The 26,160-nt window shown below is 49.8% G+C and overlaps 1 protein-coding gene across 4 annotated transcripts in view; it reads left to right on the top strand.

Annotated features, from left to right (window-relative positions):
* The window catches only part of Nacc2 (NACC family member 2), a 69,297-nt gene that overhangs the window by 28,857 nt on the left and 14,280 nt on the right, over positions 1-26,160 (top strand). For 2 of the 4 annotated variants that reach the window (XM_041674455.1, XM_041674454.1), the window contains one exon: positions 5,360-6,300. In XM_041674455.1, the coding sequence (XP_041530389.1) occupies positions 5,421-6,300 (880 nt within the window). In that variant the 5' untranslated portion in view covers positions 5,360-5,420. Of the gene's footprint in view, positions 1-3,805; positions 4,063-4,560; positions 4,606-5,359; positions 6,301-26,160 lie in introns of those variants that run through there. The other 2 variants (XM_041674456.1, XM_041674458.1) reach the window with 2 other exon arrangements.

Genomic DNA, 26,160 nt, shown 5'->3' with positions numbered 1-26,160 from the left:
AGACTTGAACACTCCCAAGCCAGCAGCCAGGACCCTGGGAGGGTTAACCCAGAGATCTGGTGCCCCCCCCTCCCCTCGCTATTCCCTGGTGATGGCATGCCTAGTCAGCTGTTAGGAAGGAAGCAGACTCCCTTCCCTAGCAGAAAGGGGTTCTTTGCTGTCTTCACTGAGCTCATGCCAGGCTGTGTTCCTGGAACCCCACATGCTCCTGCCTATGTCCTCTGGTAGCCTCCATCTGCAGTCCCTCCTGGGGTTGCTGCCTTGTACAAATCTTCTGGTGCTTCTGGCCTGACTGGGATGGTGAGACTGCCTGGGTGGGGTTTCCTTGCGGTACCTTCTTCCTTCCTTGGCAACTGTGTGGTGGTACCTGTGTGTTTGTTGAGGTCCAGAACTTCTTATTAAATTGATAAAATTAAATCCTGCAAATTAATTTAATTTCTCTCTCCTTCCTTCCCTTGCTGGTAGCCATCATGCAGACACACCAAGAACCATCTTTCCCAGTGCTGTGCCACTGTCTAGCAAGTTCCTAGAGTCCTTGGTGGGATGGAGGGGTTTCTGCCAGATTCGAGACAGGACCTCCAGGCCCTGGAGCTGACACTGGTTTGGGGATGTTGTGAAGGATGGCCTGTGCCTATTGGTGAACTTGCCCTGTCCCTGGAGATATCCTTGGAGTGGTTTTTGTGCCTGCCAGATGTTTTGTGCCTTTGCTTCCCAGAGGCATGGTTCTGAGACCTGGGTATACCTGGAGTGCTGTGTTGATGAAATCTGTGTTCTCACTGGGATCCTTCCTTGGACATGAATGAATCTCCTCTGCTTGGGAACTGAACTCTGGTGATACACTGCCTGGCCCCTGTGTGCAAGTGTATCTGGATGTAGTTCTAGAACCTTCACCTCTGTCCCTAATTCCCCCCCTCCCTCCATCAGTTTGCTTTCCACATCTACCTGTTGGTTTTGGCACTTTCAAGGACCTTAGTCTCCCTTGAGGAATTATCTACAAAGACCTCACCCATCTCCTATTCTGGAGATTTCTGGGAACTCCCAAGAGCCTCTACTATATGGGGCAAGGTACCAAAGGTGAGACTAGCAGTAGGGATTGTATTTGGCTTTGGGATGTTTTCATGGGTTTCCCAAGGTGGGGGTCCGTCCTGAAGGTGGTTATGCAGACATCATTTCTCAGTGCAGGCACCGTGAGGATGGATGGGATAAGCAAAGGCAAAGACTGCCAATTTACTGCTTGAGTCTAGAAATTTCCATAAGCAAACGAATATAGCAGAGCTCACCGTAGAAAGCCCTGCTGGTCAAGGAGGGAAACTGAGTTCCGGAAGAGTCCAGAGGTTGCAGTGCACAGCCGGACACCACTACATAGGGTGAGTGTAGAGAGAGGAGGCCTTGCTGCTGGAGTCAGCTGGCCTTCCCACCAAGCCGCCCTTTGGCCCACTTAGGTGCAAAGCTCCCAATCCTCTAGCTGCCTGGGGTCAGCCCTGGCGAGTCTTACTTTCACGGTTCTGGAGCGTAAGCCAAGCCTTTATTTGATTCTTTTCTCCTAAAGTTCAGCTTTGTTTTCGCCCCAGCCAAGGCTTCTAAGAAAGCAACCTAAAACCAGCCCAGGTCTGGTTCTCGCAGGCTGGGTGCAGGCATCAGCCTTGCCAGCACAGGTGACCCGAGGACAAGGTAGCAAAGGAGCCAGTTGTCCTCAGTCCCTGGGGACCAGGTTGGCCTCATCACCTTCTGGGAGAATAATGGCCCCCTTTCTACGTGAGCCGGACTGGCCCAGGTCCTGGGCACCAGCCCCTGAGGTATGGACACAAATGCCTCACCTGCTCAGGTCAAAGCGAACTGTAGACATCGTCAGTCTACACGGTAGCGGGCCCACGCGGCGGTCTTTACAGAGTCGCTCTCATACCGTGCTCAGTAACTTCCCCAGAGTCCACCCTGACCCCCAGTGCACAGCTGACACCTGAGACTGCAGGTCGTAGGAAATGGCTGATGCTGGCAGGACATAGAATTTCAACTTGGCCCACAAGCCAGGCAGGGGCTGATCCCAGGAGCTTTTCTGTGTCCTCTGATTCTTTGTACCTGGTTACTGATCAGCTTAGCCCTGGGTATTGGGACCCTACTGGAGCTGGGTAATGTGCAGCTTTGCTGGCTTCTGTCCCCCTGGCGAGGATTCAGGAAAGCCTCTGGTTGGTTGGGGTTGCCTGTGGTGGGTGCTGAAGCCCTTTTGTCTTCTGTGCTGTGTCTCTGAGCAGCAAAATCCCTCTCTAGTCAGGCCCAGCAGCTAGCCAGTGGCCCATACAGCCCTGAGCACACCTAGGCCTGCCCGAGATGGGCTTATAAGCCTACTTGTTAGGTTTCCTAAGTAGGAAAGTGGAGGGTCTGTTCTGGGTAGGATATGGCCCAGCAGTGACCCTGTAAAAACCCAGAATCTCCTGGCTGTGAAACAGCCCTTCAGTCGGCCTGAACACTAGTTAATAGCTTCGAAGTCCCAGTGAGCCTCACGGCCATCCCGAGGGTCCTCATTACTTCCTTTAGGAGGCAAAGAAGATTTGGAGAAAGGCTTGGAGGGCTTTGCAGGCTGAGCTGCTAGCAGCTTCCACACCTGGATTTCCTCCCATCTCTGTTCAGCGGCTTTTTGTCTGGAGCCCACAGTGTGTATATAGGGAGGTGCCAGATGGCTCTTTTTTTGTTCTCTTGGTGCCTTGGAGGGTACACTGGGAATGAGGGACCATTAATGCCGCCACCTCCTTCCAGCCTGTGTCACCTTGATAGCACTGCTCAGTAGACATCACCGTTGATACCTTGACCCTGTCCAGTTTTGCAGGTGGAATTTTTTTTTTCTGGAAGCGCATTAGTGACAGGTGAGAGAAATTGATGTCGGCTGTGTCTGTAGCTCTCCCTAAGGCCCTTGCAGTTAAGCAAATGGTGTAAGCCTCTAGGAGGTGCCTACCCTTTGCACAAGCAGAGCGTGGCTGCGCCTTCCTAGAAAAAGACCTCATAAAGGGCAGAGAGACACCTTAGACAGGCTGCATAGCTGGTCTTCCTTTCCAAGATGTGTTTCAGGGAGACCAAAAAGCAGGCAGGCTTCAGCTCTGCAGGGGTCTGCCTGGCCACAGAGTTGTTCCTTTCTTAAAGAATCGCTCAGGGATAAGAAGATGGGGGTGGGCTGGTGGCAAAGTTCTGGACCCACAGGGCCTATTGTGGCTCATCAGGGTACTCAGGTACATGGCTCTGAGGCCCCAGGAGAAGTGGGGGAGATAGCTCCAGAGTCCTGCCCCTTCCCAGTCTGTGCCTCTTTAGGACCCCTCTGGCATCCTCTTTTCCTGCTTCCCCCCTCTCCTGGCTGAGCTTGAACCCCTTCCCCACGTTGGTTCTGCCATCCATCCTTCCTCACTCCCTAACCCCCCTGCCCTGCCTCCTGCCCAGCTTCTCGCTACCCAGGAAGAGTTAAGCTAGATGCTCTGCCAGCTCTGCAGACTGTTTGGAATAGTTTAAATGCTTTGACACTGGGTCTGTACAGGATGGCAGAGAGGCAGTTTACTGGGTAATTCATATGCAAAACTGCACTATAAATTTCCAAGCTGTCTCAGTTGCCGTGGCACCACGAAGCATTTCTCCACGTACAGTACAGTATTTCTGCCATCTTTGTTTGCATTGCAGTGAGTCATCAAAAGTCTGTCTTGCACCAACACCCGGAGCCGTGCATTCCTCTGGCACCAACGCGCCACTGTTTTTAAAGCTGGGGCTGGGAGCTGGCATTTACTTCAGCTCCCAAATCAAAGGCGGCTATTCATTCCCGAGAGCTGCCTGGATGTTCGTCTGCATCCGGCTGCTTCATTGAGATGCTGTGCGCTGCCCGGGAGAGCCGGCCTGGGTGCAGCTGAGCTGCGGCCGCCTAGCCCAGCGCCCAGCTCTCTGCCACCCCCACCCCTCCTGCAGGGCTCCTCACACCCTCCCCACCTCAGGGTTCCTTGCTGCATTCCCCGAGCAGCTGGCGGGCCGGCGTGCGGGAGCCTGCTGCCAGGCTGAGCGGGCAGTGTCTGCTGCCGGCCACAGCCGCTAAAGGTAGGTCTTTCCTCTCTGGCTGATGCCTGCGGGCCAGCTCAGCAACTTCTCTGCAGCGGGGGCACTGCGGGACGCCCCGGCGCTGCGCCCACCTGCCCAACTCCTGGCGCAGGGTGGCTCCGCCCTCCTCTCCAGCCACCCGCCGCCTCTGCGGCCGCCCGCACTTTCCTCCGCGGGACACAGCGGCCCTTTGTGCGGCTCTGCAGAGTTGGGCCAGGGCCTGAGCCTTCTCCGGCCACCCCCACCCGCCATCAGCAGTGTCCTGTGCTGATAAACAGTGGCAGCCTGCCCCCACCCCTGCCCCCTGGCGGGTTTAATCCTGAGACCCTTCTAGTTACCTGGGCTGGGACCAAGCCAGCAGGGATTGGCCAGTTTTGGAAGTGGGGCGGAGGGAGGGCGCACAGGCGTGAGGCTGCTCTGCGACAAGCGCCAACTCCTTTTGCATCCCTGAGGGCGCTCAGGACCTGGGTCCGGGTTTGGGGAGCCAGAGAGCTGCCAGGAAGCACAGAGTGCACCATAGCCCTTCCACCCGGCAGATAAGAGGTCTGTCCCCAAGGGAAGAGTGGAGGAAGGAGCCCACAGAGTTCTCCCGGCCTTAGTCCACCTTCCTAATGCTCCTCGTCCCTCCTTGTCCCTCAGAGGAAGCTTGAAGCTGAGCAAGGGATGTGGGAGGAGGGCAGCTGCTCTGCAGTTCCTCAGAGTGCCCTCCGCAGGCTGCTCAGCAGGCAAAGAGAGAAAACAAACCTGAAACTAAAGCTCTCTCTGCTCTGGGACCTTCTTCCCAAGGAAGGCAGTGCAGTGAGGGGCTTCTTGGCTCAGAAGGAACTTTTTCCCTCTAGAGAGGAGTCCCTGAGATCAATCTTGGGCTTCGTCCTGTTCTTACCCCTCCCATCACAACCAGTGGGTGACTTGTCTGTCTAGCTCACTCCTGTCTTGTTCTCGGAGGCTTCAGGCCTCTGTGAGGTGTCCTCTGCTGAGATGGGAGAACGAAGCCCTCCCCTCACAGTTGTTGGGAGCAGTCCATGGGTGCTGAGGATGGGGTAGGTGACAGAGGTACTTGTGTAGGGACTCAGGATCTCGGTCCTGCTTCCAAGCCAGGATCTGGATTCTGAGCAGCTCACCCCCAAGCCCTTGGTGTATGTGTGTGTGTGTGCGTGTGTGTGTGTGTGGGGGGTTCTAGCTAGGGAGAGTGCCTGAGCAGGGCACTGTCCTCTGCCTTGTCAGGCTGGGAGCTGGTTACTAGGTGGGATGGGGGCTTCTGGCAGTTCATTGACCACAATGTCCTCTACCCCCACAGATGTGCCTCATCCAGTCTGCCCCACGCTGAGTCTGAAGCCCACCCAATCCCGGCACCCGCCATGTCTCAGATGCTGCACATCGAGATCCCCAACTTCGGGAACACAGTGCTTGGCTGTCTGAATGAGCAGCGCCTGCTGGGCCTCTACTGTGATGTGTCCATTGTGGTCAAGGGCCAGGCCTTCAAGGCCCACCGTGCCGTCCTGGCCGCCAGCAGCCTCTATTTCCGAGACCTCTTCAGTGGTAATAGCAAGAGTGCTTTCGAGCTGCCAGGCACTGTGCCGCCTGCTTGCTTCCAGCAGATTCTGTCCTTCTGCTATACGGGCAAGCTCACCATGGCGGCCAGTGAGCAGCTTGTGGTCATGTACACAGCAGGCTTCCTGCAGATCCAGCACATCGTAGAGCGGGGCACAGACCTCATGTTCAAGGTGAGCTCACCCCACTGTGACTCGCAGACCGCCATGATTGAGGATGCCAGCTCAGAGCCCCAGAGTCCCTGCAACCAGCTGCAACCGGCCACTGCTGCCTATGTCGCATCCCCTTCCGTGCCCATCCCACTTCTGACCCGTGTAAAGCATGAAGCCATGGAGATGCCGCCTGCCACTGGCCCGGGCCTGGCTTCTAAGCGCCCACTGGAGACGGGCCCTCGAGATGGTGTGGCAGTAGCTACAGGTGCTGCAGGGACGCCTGGCACAGCCCCTCTAAAGCTGCCTCGAGTCTCCTACTATGGTGTGCCAAGCCTGGCCACTCTCATCCCCAACATCCAGCAGGTACCCTATCCCCAGGGTGAGCGGACCAGTCCTGGGGCCAGCAGCCTACCTACCACTGACAGCCCCACCTCCTACCACAACGAGGAGGATGAGGAGGATGACGAGGCCTATGATACCATGGTGGAGGAGCAGTACGGCCAGATGTACATTAAGGCCACAGGAAACTATGCAGGTAACACATGGCAGGGCCTGGCAAACAGCCTACAGAGGGCGTGTTACATAGTGGGCCTGTATGATGATGGCAACCTGGTGTAGAATCACTGTGCTGTAGGCAAGGGGTGTGGGCTGGGAGAGTTAGGCAGGAGGTGATGGACACTAGTCTGCCAGAGTCGTAGTAGCATGGTGAGTGTGCAGAGAGTTTCTGCCTGGCATGGAACAAGTGAAGGAGCTAAAGGTTTCTGGCCCAGGAGTCCCCTTCGGCTTTAATGAGTTTTGCACTTTTGTATAAGTGTTTCAGAACTGGGCTTTGGCCTTTCTGGATCTGCATAGATAACTTCTGTTTCCTTTTCATGGTGAGGACTGTAGCTGGTTTTCTCCTGATAGCAAGATACATGCTAGCCACTGGACTGGTCAGGGTGGACAGGCCAGCTCCAGGGAAACCACCAGTGTATGGGGTCCGCCACCCCTGCTGACCACTGGTTAGGAGGCCAGGGAAGGACCAAAAACCTTTGGTTCCCGAACCCCAAGGCTTGGCAGTTTCTGTAGTGTAGGAGTTGTTACTTTAGTCTCTTTTCCACACCACACTGATGGCTGAACACAACTCTGCAGGGGGTCTGCTCTCTGGGATTCCACAGAGCCAGGAAAGGGTCCGACCTCACTCGTCCCTCAGGACCATCCTTGTACAGCCCGTGCCTCCTGGGGTAGCTTTGGCTATGAAGTTTGGGAGAGTGGGAACAGAGCAAAATGTATGCCGTATCCATGTGTTAAACTTGCTCTTCGATGCTTGACCAGTCAGACTCCTTAACCTTGCCTGCACAGGGACAGTTGCTTCAACAAGTTTTCTGAGGAGCCAGCTGGACAGTGGCCTTGGAAGGTTCTGCAGAGTGGAACACTTCAGCTCTCTTGGTTCACAGACAGTTCTCAGTTTTAGGGGCTGTGGGGCAGAGATCTCTCCAAGGCTGTTCTGTGGGGCTTGGGTATCAGGAGGGAATCCTGCCTGACCCATTTTGTGGTGATGGGGTGTGCGGGAAAACAGGCCGTGAGGCCGGCCCTGCTCTGTTGGCCCCTGTGTACATTCTAGGTTTCCTTGTGTCTTTCTCCTCAGCAGGCCCGTAAGTGGGGCAGAGAAGGGGGTGTGCGATTTCTTGGTTAAAATCTAGGTTATTGGTGGTGACGTTGCTACCCTGGGCGTGCTTGGGAAGCGAGCCATGGGATGAGCAGGTAGGGAAGACCTGGCCCTGACCGACCATGGAGCTGCAGGCTCCCTGGGTCTGGCCTTGTCTGGGGATAGACTTGTGCCCACCACTTGGGAGCTGGTCGCCCGTTGCTCCTTGCTCAGGCAAGATGCCGAAGTCTGAGCTGCCGTGCTCGGGACTGTTCCAAGGTGCTCCTACGAAGAGTCTTTTTGGCTTCAGTTTCCCAAGGGAGGGGCTGGCCAGTGCTGTGCAGGGACCCACAGTCTGCTGTCCACTGTGTGTCCTGTGTGTATGTAATGGCTGCTAGGACCCCCCTCGCCACCCTTTTCTTTAGGAACCATTCGCAGTGTGCCTTGCTGTACCTCTCGAAACAGCACCTCTAAAACCAAGCGTGATGATCCACCCCGTAATTCTAGCACTAGGAGGTGGAGGCAGGGGGTTCAGAACTTGAAGGTTATTCACAACATAGGGAGTTTAAGGCCAGCCTGGGTTACATTAGACCCTGTCTTAACTAAATAATGCGGCACCCACGTAACTCAGCCCTGCTGTGCCTTGAGCCACTTTTGTCCCCTCCCTCTGACTCCTATTCTGATCTTAGTTGTCAGGCATTGCTGTTAGAAGCAAGACCAGGACAGAGCTCCACCCTCCCAGGCATGACTGTCTCAGTTTACACAGCAGGATACCCGTCTCTGCTTCCTGCCCACCCCACTTATCTCAGCCTACAGAGGGTAACCCTTCTAGTGCCCTAGACTTTCATAGCAGGGCAGCGGGCAGAGGAACTTGCTCCCGGCCCTGCTGTGCTGGCAGTGGGCACTTGGGATAGACACGCAGTCATAGAGAGAGAACGAGAAGACAGGCAGAAGATTTCCAGTGCCACTCACTCCCTTTGGGCTGCGGGTAATAACTCTCCAGGAGTAAAGCACACACAATTGCACACTCTTGGAGCCGTGCTCCCCAAGCTAGAGAGATTGTCAGTAGTCTGCCTCCAGTGCCGCAGTGGCCAGAGCTTCAAGAGCAGGAGACTGATGCTCCAGTCCTGGATCCCACATAGTCAAGGATACAGACACAGCCACAGCCAAGCCACTTCCCTTCTCCTCCCTCCCCACGACCCTGTCCTTCCTTCCCTGGCACAGGAAGCTTATCTGAGCTCTCAGGGCTCCAGGCTGGGCTGGGTTGTGTGACCCAAGAGTGAGAGGCTCTTAGTCACAGCCACAGACCCAGCTGGGCAGTGTGAGATCTGGTCTGGGGAGACCAAGGGACCTGGCTGTGCTCAGGTTTTACTCACAAGGCCTTCTGTTCATCTTCTGGGGTAAATCTGTGCTGCATCCCCCCCACCCCATAGTGGTAGAAACAGGCATGCTGCTGCTTCACTTTCTGGGAACCATAGTTACTGAGCTGTGGCTCAGGTCAAGGTCATGCCAACTTAAGGAGGTTTCTATGATAGGGCAGGATGAAGGTTAGGGTAGTTAGACCAAGAGAGCATGGCAGTGACCAGCTCCAGCAGGCCTCCTTGTCCTGTCCCATGGGAAATCCTGACCCAGGTCACTGAGCTCCCCATGCTGTGCCTTCCCCCAACCCTTCAGTAGGCACTGATGGCAAGGCCAACTCCTTTGTACCCTGGAAAATCTCAGATGTTGCTGCCAGCTGCTGCTCTCTAGAAGTCTGAGACAAAGCCCTGCAGATGCATTGATGCCATCTTCCTTCCAAGGGCACCTGCGACTGGCTTCTGCCCATTCTCCTGACTGTTCTATGAGGCAGAAGCATTGGTGTCCATGTCTGTGGATCACCACGTGAGGACTGCATAAAGTTGGGGAGTTGTGGCCGCTCTCCCGCTGTCTCCACTGTCTGCGCTCCTTGGCGTGGATGGACACTGTTGGGACTTGCCCAGCACATAGTGACATGATTACCCTGACTCTGCTTACCAAGAGAAACCCACAAGGTGGTGCTTGGGGTTTGAAAGGGGAGCGATAGCAGATTGCTACCATAGAACTGGCTGACTGCCCAGGCCTGCACAGAGCCAGTGTGCTGAGGAGGGCTCCTGTCTGGGTAGTCTTGCTCACCATATCCCAGTTTTCCTAGTAAGATACACAGTTTACTGAAAGACTCTCCTGAATGGCTCAGGGGCATAGTGCCTCTTAGAGAGTATTCCACCCAAGAGAAAAGAGGGGGGCTGTATTAGGGTGCTGTCTGCAGACGCCCCACTGATCACTCTTGACCTGGGCAGAGACATGTAGTCTGAGCCCATATTGGCCCATAGAGGGACCCAATTATCACTGGTTTCACAGGGTGGGGCCCAAGAAGGAAAGTTAGCATAGGTAGGGGTGCTGCTGGCTGCTGCAGGAGGATCTGCTTCCCGATTAAAGACAATACCTTGCAGCTGGGGTAAGTAAAGGCAGTGCTGGCCCATATGGCTCCCCTGAGGTTCTTTGGACACCTATTGTGGTGCCTCCTCGGTTGGTCTAGCCTTGGCTTTATTTAGCGGGGTTCTTCCCCATAGCCTCCTTTCTTGAATCCTGAGATTTCCACTTTAGGCAGTTATTCCGTTTTGTTGAGATAGGGTCTTACTGTGTAGCCCTGCTGGCCTATGTCTCCTGCCTCAACCTCCCAAGTATTGGGACTATAACTATAAACTTCCACATCCATCACCTTAAGCCAATTTTTATTATTTTCTTCCTGATTTATTTTATGTGTATCTGTGTGTCTCTCTGTGTGGTTATGTGCACATTAGCATGAAAAGCCAGAGGCATCGGGTCACCATGGAGCTAGAGTTCCAGGCAACATTGAATGACCTGAGAGGAGTTCTCTGCAAGAGCATGCGCACTCTTAACCTTTGAGCATCTCTCCAGCCAGTTAAGCCAGTTTGAGGCGTGGCTTCCCTATAGTAACACATGCATTTGAATTCGGTGCTGGCACCACTGCTCCTCTGGAATCTCTGCCCCTCTGCAGGTGTCCCTGGTGTCCCTGGGTGTACTCTTGACTTTCTTGATAAGTTGTTGTCCTACATGTGGGTGGTCTGCGCTGTGCTTGGCCCTCATCAATATGGTGTTGGTTTTTGTCCTGTGTCCCTGTCGCTCTTTCTGCCTCCTTTTTATTTTTAGATTTCTTTTGTGTGTAGGAATGTTGTACTTGTGTGTCTGCATGTCTACTGGTGCATGTCTGGTACCCAAAGAAGTCAGAACACGGCATTGGATGCCCTGGAAGTGGAGTTAAAGATGGTTGTGAGCCACCATGAGGGTCCTGGGAGTTGAATCTGGGTCTTTTGCAAGAGCAGCCAGTGCTCTTAATCACAGAGCCATTTCTCCAGCCCTTTATCCAGTTTTCTTTAAAGGGTGTGTAAGAGTTTCTGCTCTAATTTACAAACAAGTTCTTTGTCAAATATATGTATAAAAAGATTTTCTAAGCCGGGCGATGGTGGCACACACCTTTAATCCCAGCGCTCGGGAGGCAGAGGCAGGCGGATCTCTGTGAGATCGAGACCAGCCTGGTCTACAGAGCTAGTTCCAGGACAGGCTCCAAAGCCACAGAGAAACCCTGTCTCGAAAAACCAAAAAAAAAAAAAAGATTTTTCTAGCCAGGCAATGGTGGCGCACACCTTTAATCCCAGCACTCGGGAGGCAGAGGCAGGCGGATCTCTGTGAGATCGAGACCAGCCTGGTCTACAGAGCTAGTTCCAGGACAGGCTCCAAAGCCACAGAGAAACCCTGTCTCGAAAAACCAAAAAAAAAAAAAAAGATTTTTCTAGCCAGGCAATGGTGGCGCACACCTTTAATCCCAGCACTCGGGAGGCAGAGGCAGGCAGATGTTTGTGAGTTTGAGGCCAGCCTGATCTATAGAACAAGTTCCAGGACAGTCAGAACTACAAGGAGAAACCCTCTGGAAAAAACAAAAGAAAAAAGAAATACGAGCTATTATGTCCAGTGAGACCGGTTTATTCCTATTTTTATGGCCAGCTAGAGGTTTTATTTTGGTTTTGAGATGGTCTTCTATGCAGCCAAGGTTGGTCTTGGCTTTGCTGCCCTCTTGGTTCAGAATTGCAAGCCTGAGTCTGGCTTACTAAGATTTTGTCTGCCTAAGCCGGAGCTCGGTATGCATGTGCTCTTCACATTCTGATCTCTGGGTCCCTTTGTGTGAGATGTGAGGTAAGTGGAGAGCTCGGTTTTTCCATATGGATGTTGGAATTGTACTGAATTCGCACCTTCGAGAAGGCCAGTTCTGGAGTTCTGTTTCTGCCAACTTCCCCGCTGGCTGAGTAACCTTAGCTTTAAATAAGTTCCCCACGTTGGGTGTGAAGCAAAGCCCTTTGTGTTTTCTATTCAAAACTGTTTTGCTATCCTAGTCTCTATCGGTGTCTGTAGGGCTCAGCTGTAGGGCAGAATGGGCAGGACAACCTCTGTACAACATGGCGCTTCTGATCCCCAAGCCTTCTGCACGCTGTCGCGCCTCCCACTGTGGCTTCTGGTCACCAGCCATTCATACACATAGCAGTTTTGCTGAGGTAGAGCCGTGGCCATCACTTCTGAAATTATTGTAGCTCAGTGGTTTTGGGTCATTCCCAATCGTGCAGCCATACCACAGTCAATTTTAGAATGCGGATCTCTGTAGAAAATTCCATATCAGCCGGGCGGTGGTGGAACACACCTTTAGTCCCAGCACTTTAGTCCCAGGACAGGCTCCAAAACCACAGAGAAACCCTGTCTCGAAAAACCAAAAAAAAAAAAAAAAAAAAGATTTTCTAGCTAGGCAATGGTGGCACACAACTTTAATCCCAGCACTTGGGAGGCAGAGGCAGGCAGATCTCTGAGTTCGAGCCCAGCCTGGACTACCAGAATTAGTTCCAGGACAGGCTCCAAAGCTACAGAGAAACCATGTAACGATCATCTTACTTCCCCACACTCCGCCAGTCTATGTATTGGTGTTGTCTGGGCATCAGACACATAGCATTCTATAGTGTCAAGACTTTAGTGACCGACCAGCTTCCCGCGTTTGATATCAAGAGCCCTTAGGACAAAAGGACAGATAGCTACTTCATTTTTTTTTTCTTGCAAAGTAAGATTCCACCCTAATGGTGTACCATGCTTTCCCTGAAGGTTGAGAATGAGTTTGTGAATGTTTAATGTTAGTTCACAGAAGCTATGAGCAGGAAGACTTGCTGGTGGTGTTCTCCTGTGTTTGGCTACAGACCTAGAGAGGGTTTAATTCGCTGTTTTTGTGGGTTGCCCTGCCAGTCTTTGTAGAAACAAAGCCAGTCTTGTATATTGGCCTTGCACCTACCATCTTGCGCTCCAAGTCCCAGCGGTCCAGAGGTTCCCTGGAATGTCACACACCCTTGCTTGCTCTATTGGGACAGCATTTCACTGCCTCTTTTCCAACCTTAACTATCTTTTCCCTTCTGTGTCTCTAACGCTAGATTGGGTGGTGAGAGTATAGGTCTAGGGGACAAAACCTTCCCCTTTGCCCCAGTGGGGCTAGCTGAGGGTACACAAGACAGCCTTGCCTCCTTCCTCTGGTGGGATGTCTTCCCATGCTGTCCTCATGCTGACCCGTCCTTGCCTTCTTGGTACTAACTGCCTTATTGTAACATGATGCAACAACACACAGTCCTAGGCTAGGTGGGCTAGCTCTTCTAGAGAAAGTTCATACGTGTCCATGAAAGCTGCTGACCTCTGTTTCTTTTGTGTTTTTGTCTGTTTGATTGTCTGTGACGGGGTCTCATAACCCTGCCTGGTCCAAGCTGGCCTCGGACTCACAAAAAGCTGGTTTAAGTCATGTGTTACCTGGCCTCATTCAGAAACTGGGAAATGCTGGCTTTATGTTTTTCTCCACTGCCATTTTTGTTTCTTTAATTATTTTTATTTTTATCTTTTGAGACAGGATCCCATTTTGTATTCTGACTCTTGGAACCTCCCTATCTAGACCAGGTTGGCCTTGAAATCACAACGCTCCCCTGCCTCTGCTTCCCAAGTGCTGGAATTAAGGGCATGGATCACACTACACCCAGCTACTTTTTTTCTAAGATTTACTTTATTTATTTTATATTTTTATTTCTTTTTCGAGACAGGGTTTCTCTACGTAATAGCCCTGGCTGTCTGGAACTCTCTTTGTAGACCAGAAGGGCCTTGAACTCACAGAGATCTACCTGTCTATGCCTCCCAAATGTGTGCCACCACCACCCGGCAATTTATTTTTAGGGGTGTGTGTGTGTCTGTATACTTGAGTGTAGAGGACCTTTGGAGGTCAGAGGTGTTTTATCCCCTGGAGTTACAGGTGGCTGTGGTCCTGTAAGTGATGTGGATGCTGGGAATTAGACTCGGGTATTCTAAAAGAGCAATAAGCACTCTTTCTTTTTTAACATAGTGTATTTATTTGCGTTAGTGTTTTGCTACATGTATGTTTGTGTGAGGATGTCAGATCTTAGAGTTTTAGACAGTTGTGAGCTGCCGTGTGGGTGCTAGGACTCAAACCCAAGTCCTCTGGAAGAGCTGTTAGTGCTCTTAACCACTGAGCCATCTCTCCAGCCCCAGCAATGAGCACTCTTTAACTGCTGAGATTCCTCTCCAGCTCCCTCCTTTGTTGTTATTATTATTGAGAGAGCTCATATAAGTTTGGCACTTTCTGCTTAAAGTGTAGGTAGGATTGTGTCACTGGTGAGCCCGCTCGAGCCTGGCGTTTGTTGCTCTTAATTGTGGGAAGGCTTTAAATTCCCAATTTATTTTAATTGCCAGTGTATTACCGATTACAATTTCCTTTAATTACCAATATTACTTTAGATATAGAATCATTCAAATTTCCCCTTTCATCTTGTTCCTGTCATGCTAATTTGTGTATTTCATGGAATTTACCCATCTCTAAAGTCTAATTTGGTGTTAATAGATCCACTCCAGCCTTCCCCTCCCTCATGTCTTCTCCCTCCTCCCTCTTCCCTTCGGGATGGCACCCAAGGCCTCACTCTTAAGTGTGTGCTCCACCACTGGGCCACACACCTGGGCTCCAGTTGTTTTAATAGTGTACTGTTGGCGCATCCCCCTCTTTTAACTCATCCAGGGGAAGCACACTTCTCATAGATGGTGGATGGCTGGGTGTACGTTTTTAGTTTAATCCTGTCTGACACCCTGCCTTGCACAGTCGGAAGTGTTGGGTTCAGCCCGCCATCATGCTGCTGTTGTTTGCTCTTGTTTCTCCTCCCTGAACATTCCCTGGCATCCCTTTCCTGTCCGCTCTTGGCTCTGGCTGCTTCTGCAGCTCTGAGCTGGCATTTGTGTCTTGCCTTGTGCTCTGCTCCCCCTCTTGCACTGCTCGCCTCGTCTTCTCCCCGCATCGTCCCGTTTGTGCCACTGTGGTCTCTGAGCCTTTCCATTCTCTGAGCAATGAGTCTTGAAATAGGTTATTTTTACCTTACGTGGCTGGTTACGATTTATCCTTCCCCTGTTTAGTAACTTTTGGCGTTCATATGAATAAAAGCTACTCTCTGAGGCCAAGCAGATAGATACCAGGAGTCCTGGGAGCCTGCCTGCAGTGGAGCCTCACAGTGGAGATCAGGCCGATATCCCTTCTGGTCCAGCTCTCTTGGCCCCTCAAAGGCAGCTCTTTCCTTTCATCTCTTGGCAACCACGAGCCTGTTTTGGGTCGTATAAATGGAACCCTAAGCAACCCGTACCTTTAGAGCCATCACACGGTTGAGGTACAGTTAAGTGGCGTGTGCCCTTAGAACCATACCTGGTTGAGGTTTGCTCACATGTGTCTGTTGAAGGTTTGTTCTTTTTATGCCTAAGCAAGTCTCCTTTCGTCACACTGAGTCCTCAGTTCGTGTGTCTGCTGCTCCATAAATGGCATTAGGGTTTTGTGGTGAGTAGACACGGCTTTGTTTTTGCCCGGTGTTCCCTCCTGTCCTCATCCTTGGGAAAGGTTAGTGTTTCTGTCTGACATTACTTTCTTTCTGCTGGAGGATTGATTGATCTTTGGTTCTGTTTAGCCAGTGATGAATTCTGAAAAATTCAAAATTACCTTTATATTACCTGTATGGTGGCACATACTTGTAGTCCTTGGTAGGAGGGTCTCTGAGTTGAAGGCCACTCTGACCTACTTAGTGAGTTCCAGAATAGCCAGGGCTAGGTAGAGAGACCCTGTCTCAAAATAAGTAAATAATGAAAATTGTACCTCACTGAGGTCTGATTTGTATACAGTATTTAAAAGTGTTTTCTATGTAGTTTGCCAGTGTCTTGGTTTTTGAAGGCTGCTTTTGTTGGAGGTGATAGCTGAGGTTGGCCAGACCTGATTTTGGTGCTTTTGTCTTGTACAGAAGTGTGGTAGTTCTTAGACATTCTGCTCCACTTGTCTTTCCAGGCTACACTCTGCGTCTCCCCTGCCCTCCAGATACAGCTGTGACGGTCCCCCAAGCCCTGTTTGCTCATTTATTAACTATTTAGATTTTTTTTCCTTCTAGCCTTTAGGTAAGATTAGTTACTCATGCCCATGGGTCTTCATGTCTACAGCTCCATCTTATCCTCTGGAATGCCTCCCTCTTTTGTTTCTAGTGCACTGGTCATGCTTAGCCTAAGCAGTTAAACCCACGTCTGCAAATGTCAGCATCTTGCCACTCGGCTTAGCTCTCATTGGTGGATTTCTCCTTTCTGTGGTTCTCTACACCATTTTTTGTTGGCTTTGTTTTGGTTTTGAGACGGGGTTTCACTGTGTAGCCCTGACTGTCCTTGAACTCACTCTGTAGATCCCGTTGGCCTCAGAACTCAGAGATTCACCTGCCACTGCCTCCCAAGGGCTGGGATTAAAGGTGTTTACCACTACCGCTGGCTACAACTTTCAGTTTTAAGTGGATACTAGACTTTGTAGGTGTTGGGCGTCTGTGACATGCGGAGTCTCTTCAGGGTGTCACATTTCCAGCAGCCAAGCATAATTTGGGTAATTTGGGAAGTGAATATTAAATATTTTGTCCCCCCTTTTTTGTTATTGTTGAGGTAGACTTTCACTTCAGGTTGGCCTAGAACCCAATTTTCCTTTATTTCCCAACCTCTGTGTCAGCTTTCTTTCCTTTTTTCTTTCCTTTTCTTCCTAAGATGGGTCTCACCATGTATCCCTTACTGTCCTGGAACTCGCTATGTAGACCAGGCTAGCCTCTAACTCACAGAGACCTGCTTGCTTCTACTGGTATGGAAGGCATGACCACCATGTTTTGCTGGCCTAGCATCTTTCATCAGACATTTGTTGTGTATATGTTCATTGATTGGTTGGATGGTTTCTGATGGGGTCTCTTGTAGCTTAGGCTGACCTCAAACTTCCTATACAGGCAAGGATGCCCTTGAACTCCTGATCCTCCTGCCTTTACCTCCTAAGTGCTTGGGATTTCAGGCTGTGCTGCCATTCCCAGCCTTTCAGACATGCATGTTATAAACCTGTGCTCTTCAATTCTTCCCCTCCCCTCCCCTCCCCTCCCTTCCCTTTTCTCCCTCTTTTCTCTGTTTCCAGTGTTAGGAACCCAGGGTCTCACACATGCTAATAAGCGAGCACTTTCTCATTGAGCTGCACCCACAAAATGTAATTTTGATACAAAGTTAGTTAAAATTTCAAAATCAACCACAGCTTTTATGTACTGTTTGAAGAACCTTCCGCCTTAATATGATACCCTCTCATGTTTAAAGAATAAAAGTGCTTTAATTTGAAGTTATTTTAAACTTGCCTAAAAGTTTTAAGATGAGGTCTCAGAGCTGCATCCTTACGCCCTTCGCGCGGTTGTGCCCTTCGTGCGGTTGCAGGTCGCAGCCCCCGTTTGTCACGTGTGTCCCCTCGTTCTTCTCACTGCACGTGTAGTTCTTCCAAAGCATTATGTGTGAGTTACAGACACCATGCCTCAAACAGTCTCCTTCCACAGTCTGTCGAGCTTTCTGTCCTCCGGCTCTGTGGTCTGGCCTTGGGTCTGCAGGTGCAACACACACACACACACACACCCAGGCATCAGCATCACCAGGTTATCACGTCAGTCCCGGCTGGCTTCACAGTCTGTCTACCAGGCACCATCCTCCAGGGTGGGGCGGGACTCTGCAGTTCCACAGAGTCCTGCTGCTCTGCCTTCACGTCTGTCCTGGTGAGTAGGGGGTTCGAACACCAGTTTAACAGGACTATTGACACTTTTGACACTGCCTAGGGTAGTTTTGAGAAGGGCTATGCCAGGTGAAGCCAGTGTCCCTGCTTGAGGACACAGCAGGTCTCGCGTGTGTAGGCAGCCTCCCTTTTTGTGGTGGTGTTGGGCACGGGTTGCTTTTCTTTGTTGCAGGAGTGACTGCTAACACCACAACACCTAAAGTTATAGCCAGCAGCCGGTATGGTAGAGTTTCCTTCCTACTGACATTGCCTGCTGATTATTCTCTTCCTTCTACTGTTGCTGTGATTTATCCATACACATTTCTCTTGTGTGTGTGTGTGGGGGGGGGGTTAAGTCAGGGTTTCCCTGTGTAGTCCTGGCTGGCCTGGAGATCAGCTTGTCTCTGCCTTCTGAGATAGTGATAGAACTGAAGGCAGGAACTAACATGCCTGGCTGTTTACCGTATTTTTTAAAAGCATTTTCTTACTATTTTATATTCAGTAAGAACATTCCAGGTTCATTTTATCCCTCCTGATAGCTATCCCAGAATTAGCTGTTTTTAACTTTCAGTGAGGATCAGTTTCCCTTTCTTCCTCCTTTCTTCTCTGTTTCTCTGTTCTTTTCCTCTCTCTCCATTCCCTCTCCCTTTCCTCCCTCTTTTCTTCTTGTAACTCTTTGGTTTTTCGAGACAGAGTTTCTCTGTAGCTTTGGAACCTGTCCTGGAACTAGCTCTTGTAGTCCAGGCTGGCCTCGAACTCACAGAGATCCTGCCTGCTTCTGCCTCCCAAGCACTGGGATTAAAGGCATGTGCCACCACCACCCGGCTCTTCCTGTAACTCTTAAGTGGTGTGCCCACTGAGCTATACTCAAGGAATATCTAGAAATGAAGATTTTGGGGCTGGGTTTATTCATTACTGTTGAGCTTACTCAATAATAGTGTTCTATTTGTCTGTCATCTGTCTGTCTCCTTTTAGCAATCAGACCAGCCTGGGAATATGGTGAGACCCTAGGGGAGGGGTGGGAGATGAACAATGAACTCATGAATTGGAGCTGTTGTTTCCAAAGCCTTCTGTCTGTCTGTCTGTCTGTCTGTCTGTCACATCCTCCTAATGATGGGGTTTCCTCTCTCCTAGAACTCACTGTGTAGACCATGCTGGCCTCAAACCTACAGAAATCCTCTTGCTCTACCCCGAGTGCTGGAATTTAAAGGCCACTAAGCCTGGCCTCTAAGTTACCTCTTAAAGGAGCATTCCTTGAGTATGGCCTGGCCCTGGGTTCTGGGTTCACACTTTGTCACTTACTATTGAGAGGGACATTTTACTTAGACACCGCCCCATGCCAGTGTCCCTTCCATTAGTGCCTGGTAAGGTCTCTGTGAACTGTAGGGACTTAGTTCAGGCTTTTGTTCCCTTCACTCTTGACCTTGGCCTGACCTTGGCCTCATTTTCAAGTACTGTTACATCAAGGTGCCAACTGCCTCTCACAAGGGCAGCCTGGACTGCGGATAGCATGGACTCCTTCCATCCAGCTGTGGCCATCTGATGTCCCAGTTTTTCGCAGAGTGCTGCGCAATCCTCCATTACATTTATTCCTGCAAATCCATTTCTTGTTTTGATTACATGATGTTTAAGCTTCTCTGTAGTTGTGTGTTGCTCTTGATAATATATAGAGACAAATTGGGTGACACATTTTCTGATTTACTCTGCTGGTTTACCTGCACTAAGTGTCTTTTGGGTTGTCTGTATATAATCATGTCCTCTGCTAAGCCTGACTCATTCCTGCCTGCCTCCCCTTCCTTCCTCTCCCTCCAATCCAGGGCCTCAGGATTGTAGGCAAGAACTCCATCACTGAGCCACACACAAATTTACTTGTTTATGTATTTACTTACTTTATTTAATCTTTTTAAAGTCAAGTATTCAGTGTATATCCCAGGCTAGCTAACTTGTGATCCTTCTGCCCCAAACTCCCAACTCTGGTAATTACAGGTATATGGTACCACATTTAGCTTGCTGTTTTCCTTATTGTTTCTTTTCTTCCTTTTTTTTTATATTTATTTATTTATTATGTATACAATATTCTGTCTGTGTGTATGTCTGCAGGCCAGAAGAGGGCACCAGACCTCATTACAGATGGTTGTGAGCCACCATGTGGTTGCTGGGAATTGAACTCAGGACCTTTGGAAGAGCAGGCAATGCTCTTAACCACTGAGCCATCTCTCCAGCCCCCTCTTTTCTTCCTTTATTAACCCTTTTTTACCATGTAAACTTGAACTCACAGTGAAGCTGAGGTTGACCTTGAACTTGTGATTCTCCTTCACCTGTTGGTATTTCAGACACTCAACCTGATTTACATGGTGATAGAGATCTAACTCGGGGCTTTGTGCTTGCTAAGCAAGCCCTCAGCCATCTGAGCCCCAGCTCCAGCCCATCATTTTATTTCTTTTATGTTGTTTTGTTTTGTTTTTCAAGACAGGGTTTCTCTCTAGCTCTTGTAGATCAGTCTGGCCTCAAACTCATAGAGATACACCTGCCTCTGCCTCCCAAGTGCTGGGATTAAAGACGTGCGCCACCACCGCCTGACTAATGATTTTATTTCTAGTGATAACCTGTGTGTTCCTTTTCTTGCCTCTTGGCATTAGCTGGGATTTCTTTTTTTTTTTTTAATATTTATTTATTATGTATACAATATTTTGTCTGTGTATGCCTGCAGGCCAGAAGAGGGCACCAGACCCCATTACAGATGGTTGTGAGCCACCATGTGGTTGCTGGGAATTGACCTTTGGAAGAGCAGACAATGCTCTTAACCTCTGAGCCATCTCTCCAGCCCTAGCTGGGATTTCCTGTTCCTTCTCGTTCCTCAATTCAGGAAAAGCTTTTGATACATCAGACCCATTGTGCGGTGCCGTTCTAGGCTTGCTGTGGTTTTGCTGTTTTGTTTTTTTATCAAATTAAGGCTATTTCTTTTTTTCCCCCTTGACTTAAGGTTTTTTTCCCCGAAAAAGTTGAAAATTGACGAAAGCTTTTTGTTTTCCCTTACCATAGCCTCTTGCCATTCATTGTCTTAGTTTTCTGTTGTTGCGATAAGATACCATGGTAGCTTAAGGTGGAAGAACTCTAAGGTGGACTTACAGTTCCAGAGGTAGACCCTATTATAGCAGGGCTTGGGGGTGAGCGTGGCAGGCAGCAGGTGACCATGAGAACAGGAAACAAAGAGTTCACATCTTCAACCACAAGCATGTAGAAGCTGAAAGAGCAAACTGGAAGTGTGGCAAAGGTACAGACCCTTAAAGCCTGCCCCCCTGTGATGGACTTCCAGCAAGGCCAACAACTGGAGACTGAAGTGTTCAAATACTTGTGCCTGGGGAACATTCTCATTCAGACCATCACACTGCTTAATGCTGGCCTGCACTGGGCAATCTTAGATCCTGAGCATCCTAGAGGGCACATTGCAAAATGAAGGTCAGACTGTGTCACCAAGTAGTGCGATCTTAAGGAACCACTGTCCTGTACGCAGCTTCCGTGGATGAGGCATCTTTACAGAGATCACAGCTGTGTGTGTGTTTCCTCCTGTGTTTTGTTAATTTATTTACTTTATTGTTTTTGAGGCAGGGTTTCTCCACACAACTCCTAGCTGTCCCAGAACTTGCGATGTAAACCAAGCTGGCCTCGAACTCACAGGGATCTGCCTGCCTCTTCCCCCAGGAGGAGATTAAAGGCGTGCAATGCCATGGCTTGCCTTGTACTGTTAATTTTGTATTCCTGGGATGAAATCACCCTAGCTGTGGGGTCTCACTCAAATTCAAGACCAACCTGAGCTACAGAGTGAGACCTGCTCACCAAAACAAGGGGGTGGAAAGATGGCTCTGCAATCGGTGACCTTGCTGCCCTTCTAGTGGACCCAGGTTGAGTTTCAAGTCCACACATGGTGGTTCACAATCATCTGTGACTACAGTTCCAGGGGACCCCACACCCTGTGCCCCCAGGTGTGTACATAGTGCTCATATAGACAAACACTCATACGCATAAGAGTTTTTAATATAATAATCCCTACACTATAAAAAAAAGACAGTAAGATAGGTATAGAGGCACACTTCTTAATTTCATCACCTGGAAGGAAGAAGCAGGTGGATCTCTGTGAATTCAAAGCCAGCCTGGTCTGCATAGTAAATTCAGGCCAACTAGGGCTAAACAGTGAGACTTTGTCTCAAAGAAACAAAAACTGTAACAACCACAGAGTGTTAGCAATAGGAAGGTGGCACTTTGCCCACACAAATCCCTCTGTGTTAGTTATATTTAGGTTGTGATAACTTGTGTGGCTTTAAAGGGGAGGAATCCACTTAGCTCACGGGTTCACGGGATGGGTCCATCATGGCAGGAAGGGACATTTGACATTATGGCAGACAGGAAACAGTGCTGAAATTACAGGTGGGAGTCATTACCCCTGCTGCCAATATTTCAGAGACCTTTGAGACTCTTTTGCAGGAGTGAGATTGCCCCTTGCTTTCCCATAAAGCTCCACTCTGGGTTTGCTGTCAAGGTTTGGTATCTGTCACAGAGAAGATCAAGGATTACTTTTTTCTCTAATGCGTTTGATTAAACATCCAGAAGAGGTGTGTAGAGCCACTGCACCGTTCACAGGGAGGTGGGTATCCAGACGAATTGTCTTTGCAACAGGACAACTCAGTTTCTACTTTCTGTGTCAGTTTTGGTAAGTTGTGTTTTTATTATATATTTTTGTTGTTGTTGTTGTTTTGAGACAGGGTTTCTTTGTGTAGTGCTGGCTGTAGAACTAGCTCTATAGACCAGGCTGGCCTTGAACTCACAGAAATCCACCTGCCTCTACCTCCCAAGTGCTGGGATTAAAGGTGTGCGCCACCACCGCCCAGCATAAATTGAATCTTTTAATAGACTTCCCAGTGACATCTATGTTCACTTTTACTGGAATGAAGTTCCATGTGCTCTCAAGAGCTTAATGTCTGTGATAGTCCTATTACTGTGTCTGTCCCATAGTCTGTGGACACACCATGCAGAGACCATGGGTGGCCATTAGTTACTTAGCTCTCCTTGAACTCCCCCCTGCACAGAATCTGTTTTTAGCCTAACCTTTTTGTATTGGTGTCTCTTCTAATGTGAGGAGGGCACGGGGCAGGGGTTGTGCATGTGCCGTGGCTCATGTGTAGAGATCAGAAGACAACCTGTAGAAGTTGGTTTTCTCCTGGGGATCAAACCTGGGTTGTCCATCTTGGCAGCAGGCACCTTTACCCACTCGGTCATCTCATGAGCCCTGCATATGATAGGATGGATCTCACTGTTTAGTTTTAACTTATCTGGAACTCACTATGTAAATCAGGCTGGCCTGGATCTCCCAAAGATCCATTTACCTGTTGGAATTAAAGGCATGTACTTCTATGTCTGGCTTGCTACATTATGTATGTTTTAGTATCAGTTTACAAAGCCAACAATTAGGGGCTAGAAAGATGGCTCAATGGTTAAGCACATGGGTATTCTAGAGGACCCAGGTTCAATTCCCCAAATCCACATGGTAGCTCACAGTCATCAATAATTCCAGCTCCAGGGGTCCAGGCATTGACATGATGCACTGACATAGATGTTGGCAAAACGCATATCAAACAATTTAAAAATTTTAAGCCCCACAATAAATAATAAAATAAAATCATCTCCATATTGTTAGGCCTGTGAGCGAGCTATCCTGCTTTGGGATGGAGCCCGGTGCTCCCACACTACCCTGAATGCCAGGCGGGGGCTCCACATGGTGCCAGGTCCTTACCACAGCATATTCTGCTGTGCTCTGTTGTCTTTATCCATACATATCTTTTCGGATACATGACCCCTGCTTCCATGGCTCTTGGGTTTATGACCTTGCTTGATTTTTCAGGCACGTTCAGAATTAGATTCATCTTAGCCATCTGAGTCCTGTGTGGTCCTGGAGTGCACTCTGCCCTCCTCCTTCTCTCTCTGGAGTCTGTGGAGCCTTGCCTGCTGCCCTACTTAGTTCCAAATGTGCTGAGAGGCGGTTGCATGGCCTGCCTTATAAGCTGCACCCAGGCTCAAGGCAGAGCTGGGAGTTCTTCCAGGTTGGCCTGGTCTTGGGCGGGCACAGAGGCAGTGTGTGACTCTTGAGTTCCTGCCGCCGTCTTGCTGGCTGTACTGGGTGCATGTTAATCCAGGCTTGTTTTCCTGTAAAACGGCAGTGTTTCTTTTCACTGATGCCTTCTGTTCTGACGTTTACATGGTACCCAGCTCTCTTCTATGTGCTGTGTGCCTGTACCTGCCTCTTGTTTTCAAGCTACCTTTTATCTCATGACAATCAGGGTCTCACTGTGTTACACAGGCATTCCTGGGATGCCCAGGCCGGCCATCCTTTCCCCTCCATCTTCTGGGTGGCTGGAATTCACAGGGTCAGTCAGTACCCCAGCTCCTAGGTTTGAGTTGTTAGAGTGCTGGGCCCATTCGCATTTCCTGTAAACAGCCTGATTGTTAGGGTTTAGTTCCTTCCGACCCTGACCCCTGCTGTGCCTTCCTTCTTTTTTTTTTTTTTTTTTTTCTTTTCCTACTCTTTTGCAGTAATCAAGTGTCCTGTTTTCTGTGAATAAGACCTGTGTGTTTTTATGGTGTCCTTCTGAAGGCAAATGACTTCAGCATCTTTGCATTAGTGTTTTACAAACTTTGGGGCTTTTACCACCTGACTTGCATCACAAAGCATTTCTGCCCAGGAGCCTCCCACACCTGTTGCTCTGCCGCTGCCCTGGTGTGTCTTAATCCTGTGAGCAGCTTGTTGTTGTGCACGCCTTTAATCCCAGCACACAGGGGGCAGAGACCTGCCCAGGGCCACTTTCCTCCTAGGGGCTTGTTGTGTTCCAACCACTGTTGGCTCTCTCTTGTACTTGTCTTGAACACAGTGGCCTTCTTGCCTTCTTCCCTCTGGAGCGCGATTGCTACCAGTGCCGCCTGCTCCTGAGGCCCAGGCTCTCCATGTGTCTCCTATTCTAGTTTCTGTCTTTTTTTTTTTTTAAGATTAAAAATTGTTTATTTTATGCATATGAGTGTTTTGCCTGCATGGATGTCTGTGCACCACGTGTATGCAGTGCCTGTGGAGGCCAGAAGAAGGTGCCCCCGGAACTGGAGTTACAGAGGGTTGTGGACTGCCATGTGGGTGTGGAAACTGAAGCAATGTCCTGTGTGCTCTTGACCACCGACCTCTTCAGCCGCTGTTCTCTGCTGCTTTTGTTTCCTTCTACATCTGAGTGTTACGCGTTGAATTATTTTCTAGTTCACGAATCTTATCTGCTCTGTGTAATTCTTCCCCCAAATCACCCTTCTGGATTCAGGGTTTTAGTTACTGCCGTCTTTTATTTCCTTATTGATTCTGGTTTTCTTTGAGGCTCCCAGTTTTATTCCCCACTCCCTCCCTCCCACATTCACAGCAGAGATCTTAAAGTCTGCATCTGCTAATTGTCAGATCTAATGTCTTTTTGTAAATCGATTTGTTGTTTTTTTTTTTCTCATTTGGTCTGCGTCTAATAGTTTTGCTGCTGTTTTCTGGTCTTCCTAGTATTGTTTCCTTGATAGCTGGGCATTACTTAAAAACATTTTAGAAGCCCGAACAGCTGTTCCAAGGAGGGCCTGGGCACTGGTCCTCCCAGACTGTGGTGAGAGGCCCTGGGTGGGCCCAGCACAGGCTGTGTTCTGAGCCCCAGGCTCAACCATAGCTGTTCTGGGTTGCAGCTGGAAGCTGGAACTGCCTTGGCAGGCTCTGAAATCTAGTCTGCCTCCCAGGACAGAAACCACCAAGCCGTGTCTTGGCTGTTGTTTTTCGGAGTCTTGTCCTGCATACTTGCTGCTTAGTATTCTACAGAGACACCCAAGGATACTGTAGCATGGTGCTCAGAATTCCACCCCTGAGTCCTGAGCCTCACCAAGTCTCCCTACCCTGTCCCTCGTGCCCCACTGTGCTCTGTCCTCCCTGGAGTCGCAGTCCTAATCCTGGCAGACCCCCGTTTTTTTTTTTTTTTTTAAACATATCTTACAGTTGCTCTCTACAAAGAAGTTCTTGCCCTGGTGGCTCTGTAGCTGAAGCAAGGTCTCTGGGGTGAATTACTTGCTTCCTGATCTGTTCCCTGGGGTACCCATAGGTGCCCCATTCTAGGTGTTTTTCCAAGCTCAAGGTGTGAGGTATTAGCTAAACCCCGTGCCTGGCTTTAACTCATTCAGTGTCCTAGGGTTACCGCCACACAGAGAAATCTTTACTTTGGTCTATGCCCTTTGTGTGACCATGGCCTGTTCTCTCTGTGCCACTTGTCAAGGAAGACACATCCTGTCCTGTGTGAGGTTTTGTGTGTCTCTGAGGTGTCATTGGGTGAAGTGGAAAAATTCATAGCAGGCTAGCAAGAAGGAATGGGCAAGCTTGGCTTTCAGGGGAAACATTTGGCCGGGACCATGGGTATGAAGGCTACACCAGCCAATAAACATGGGGGGACCAGGTCACTCATGGGAGCCACAGTGGTCTTCAAAACAGAGCCCAGAAGGCTATTTAGATCCAGAAGCCTGGTCACTGGGTCTGACATGAC

This window comes from Microtus oregoni, unplaced genomic scaffold (genome assembly GCF_018167655.1).
Source record: "Microtus oregoni isolate MIOR12 unplaced genomic scaffold, Mior012 000025F_ref0000491, whole genome shotgun sequence".
In the NCBI taxonomy this organism is placed as follows: domain Eukaryota; kingdom Metazoa; phylum Chordata; class Mammalia; order Rodentia; family Cricetidae; genus Microtus; species Microtus oregoni.
This window is presented reverse-complemented; position numbering and strand designations above follow the sequence as displayed.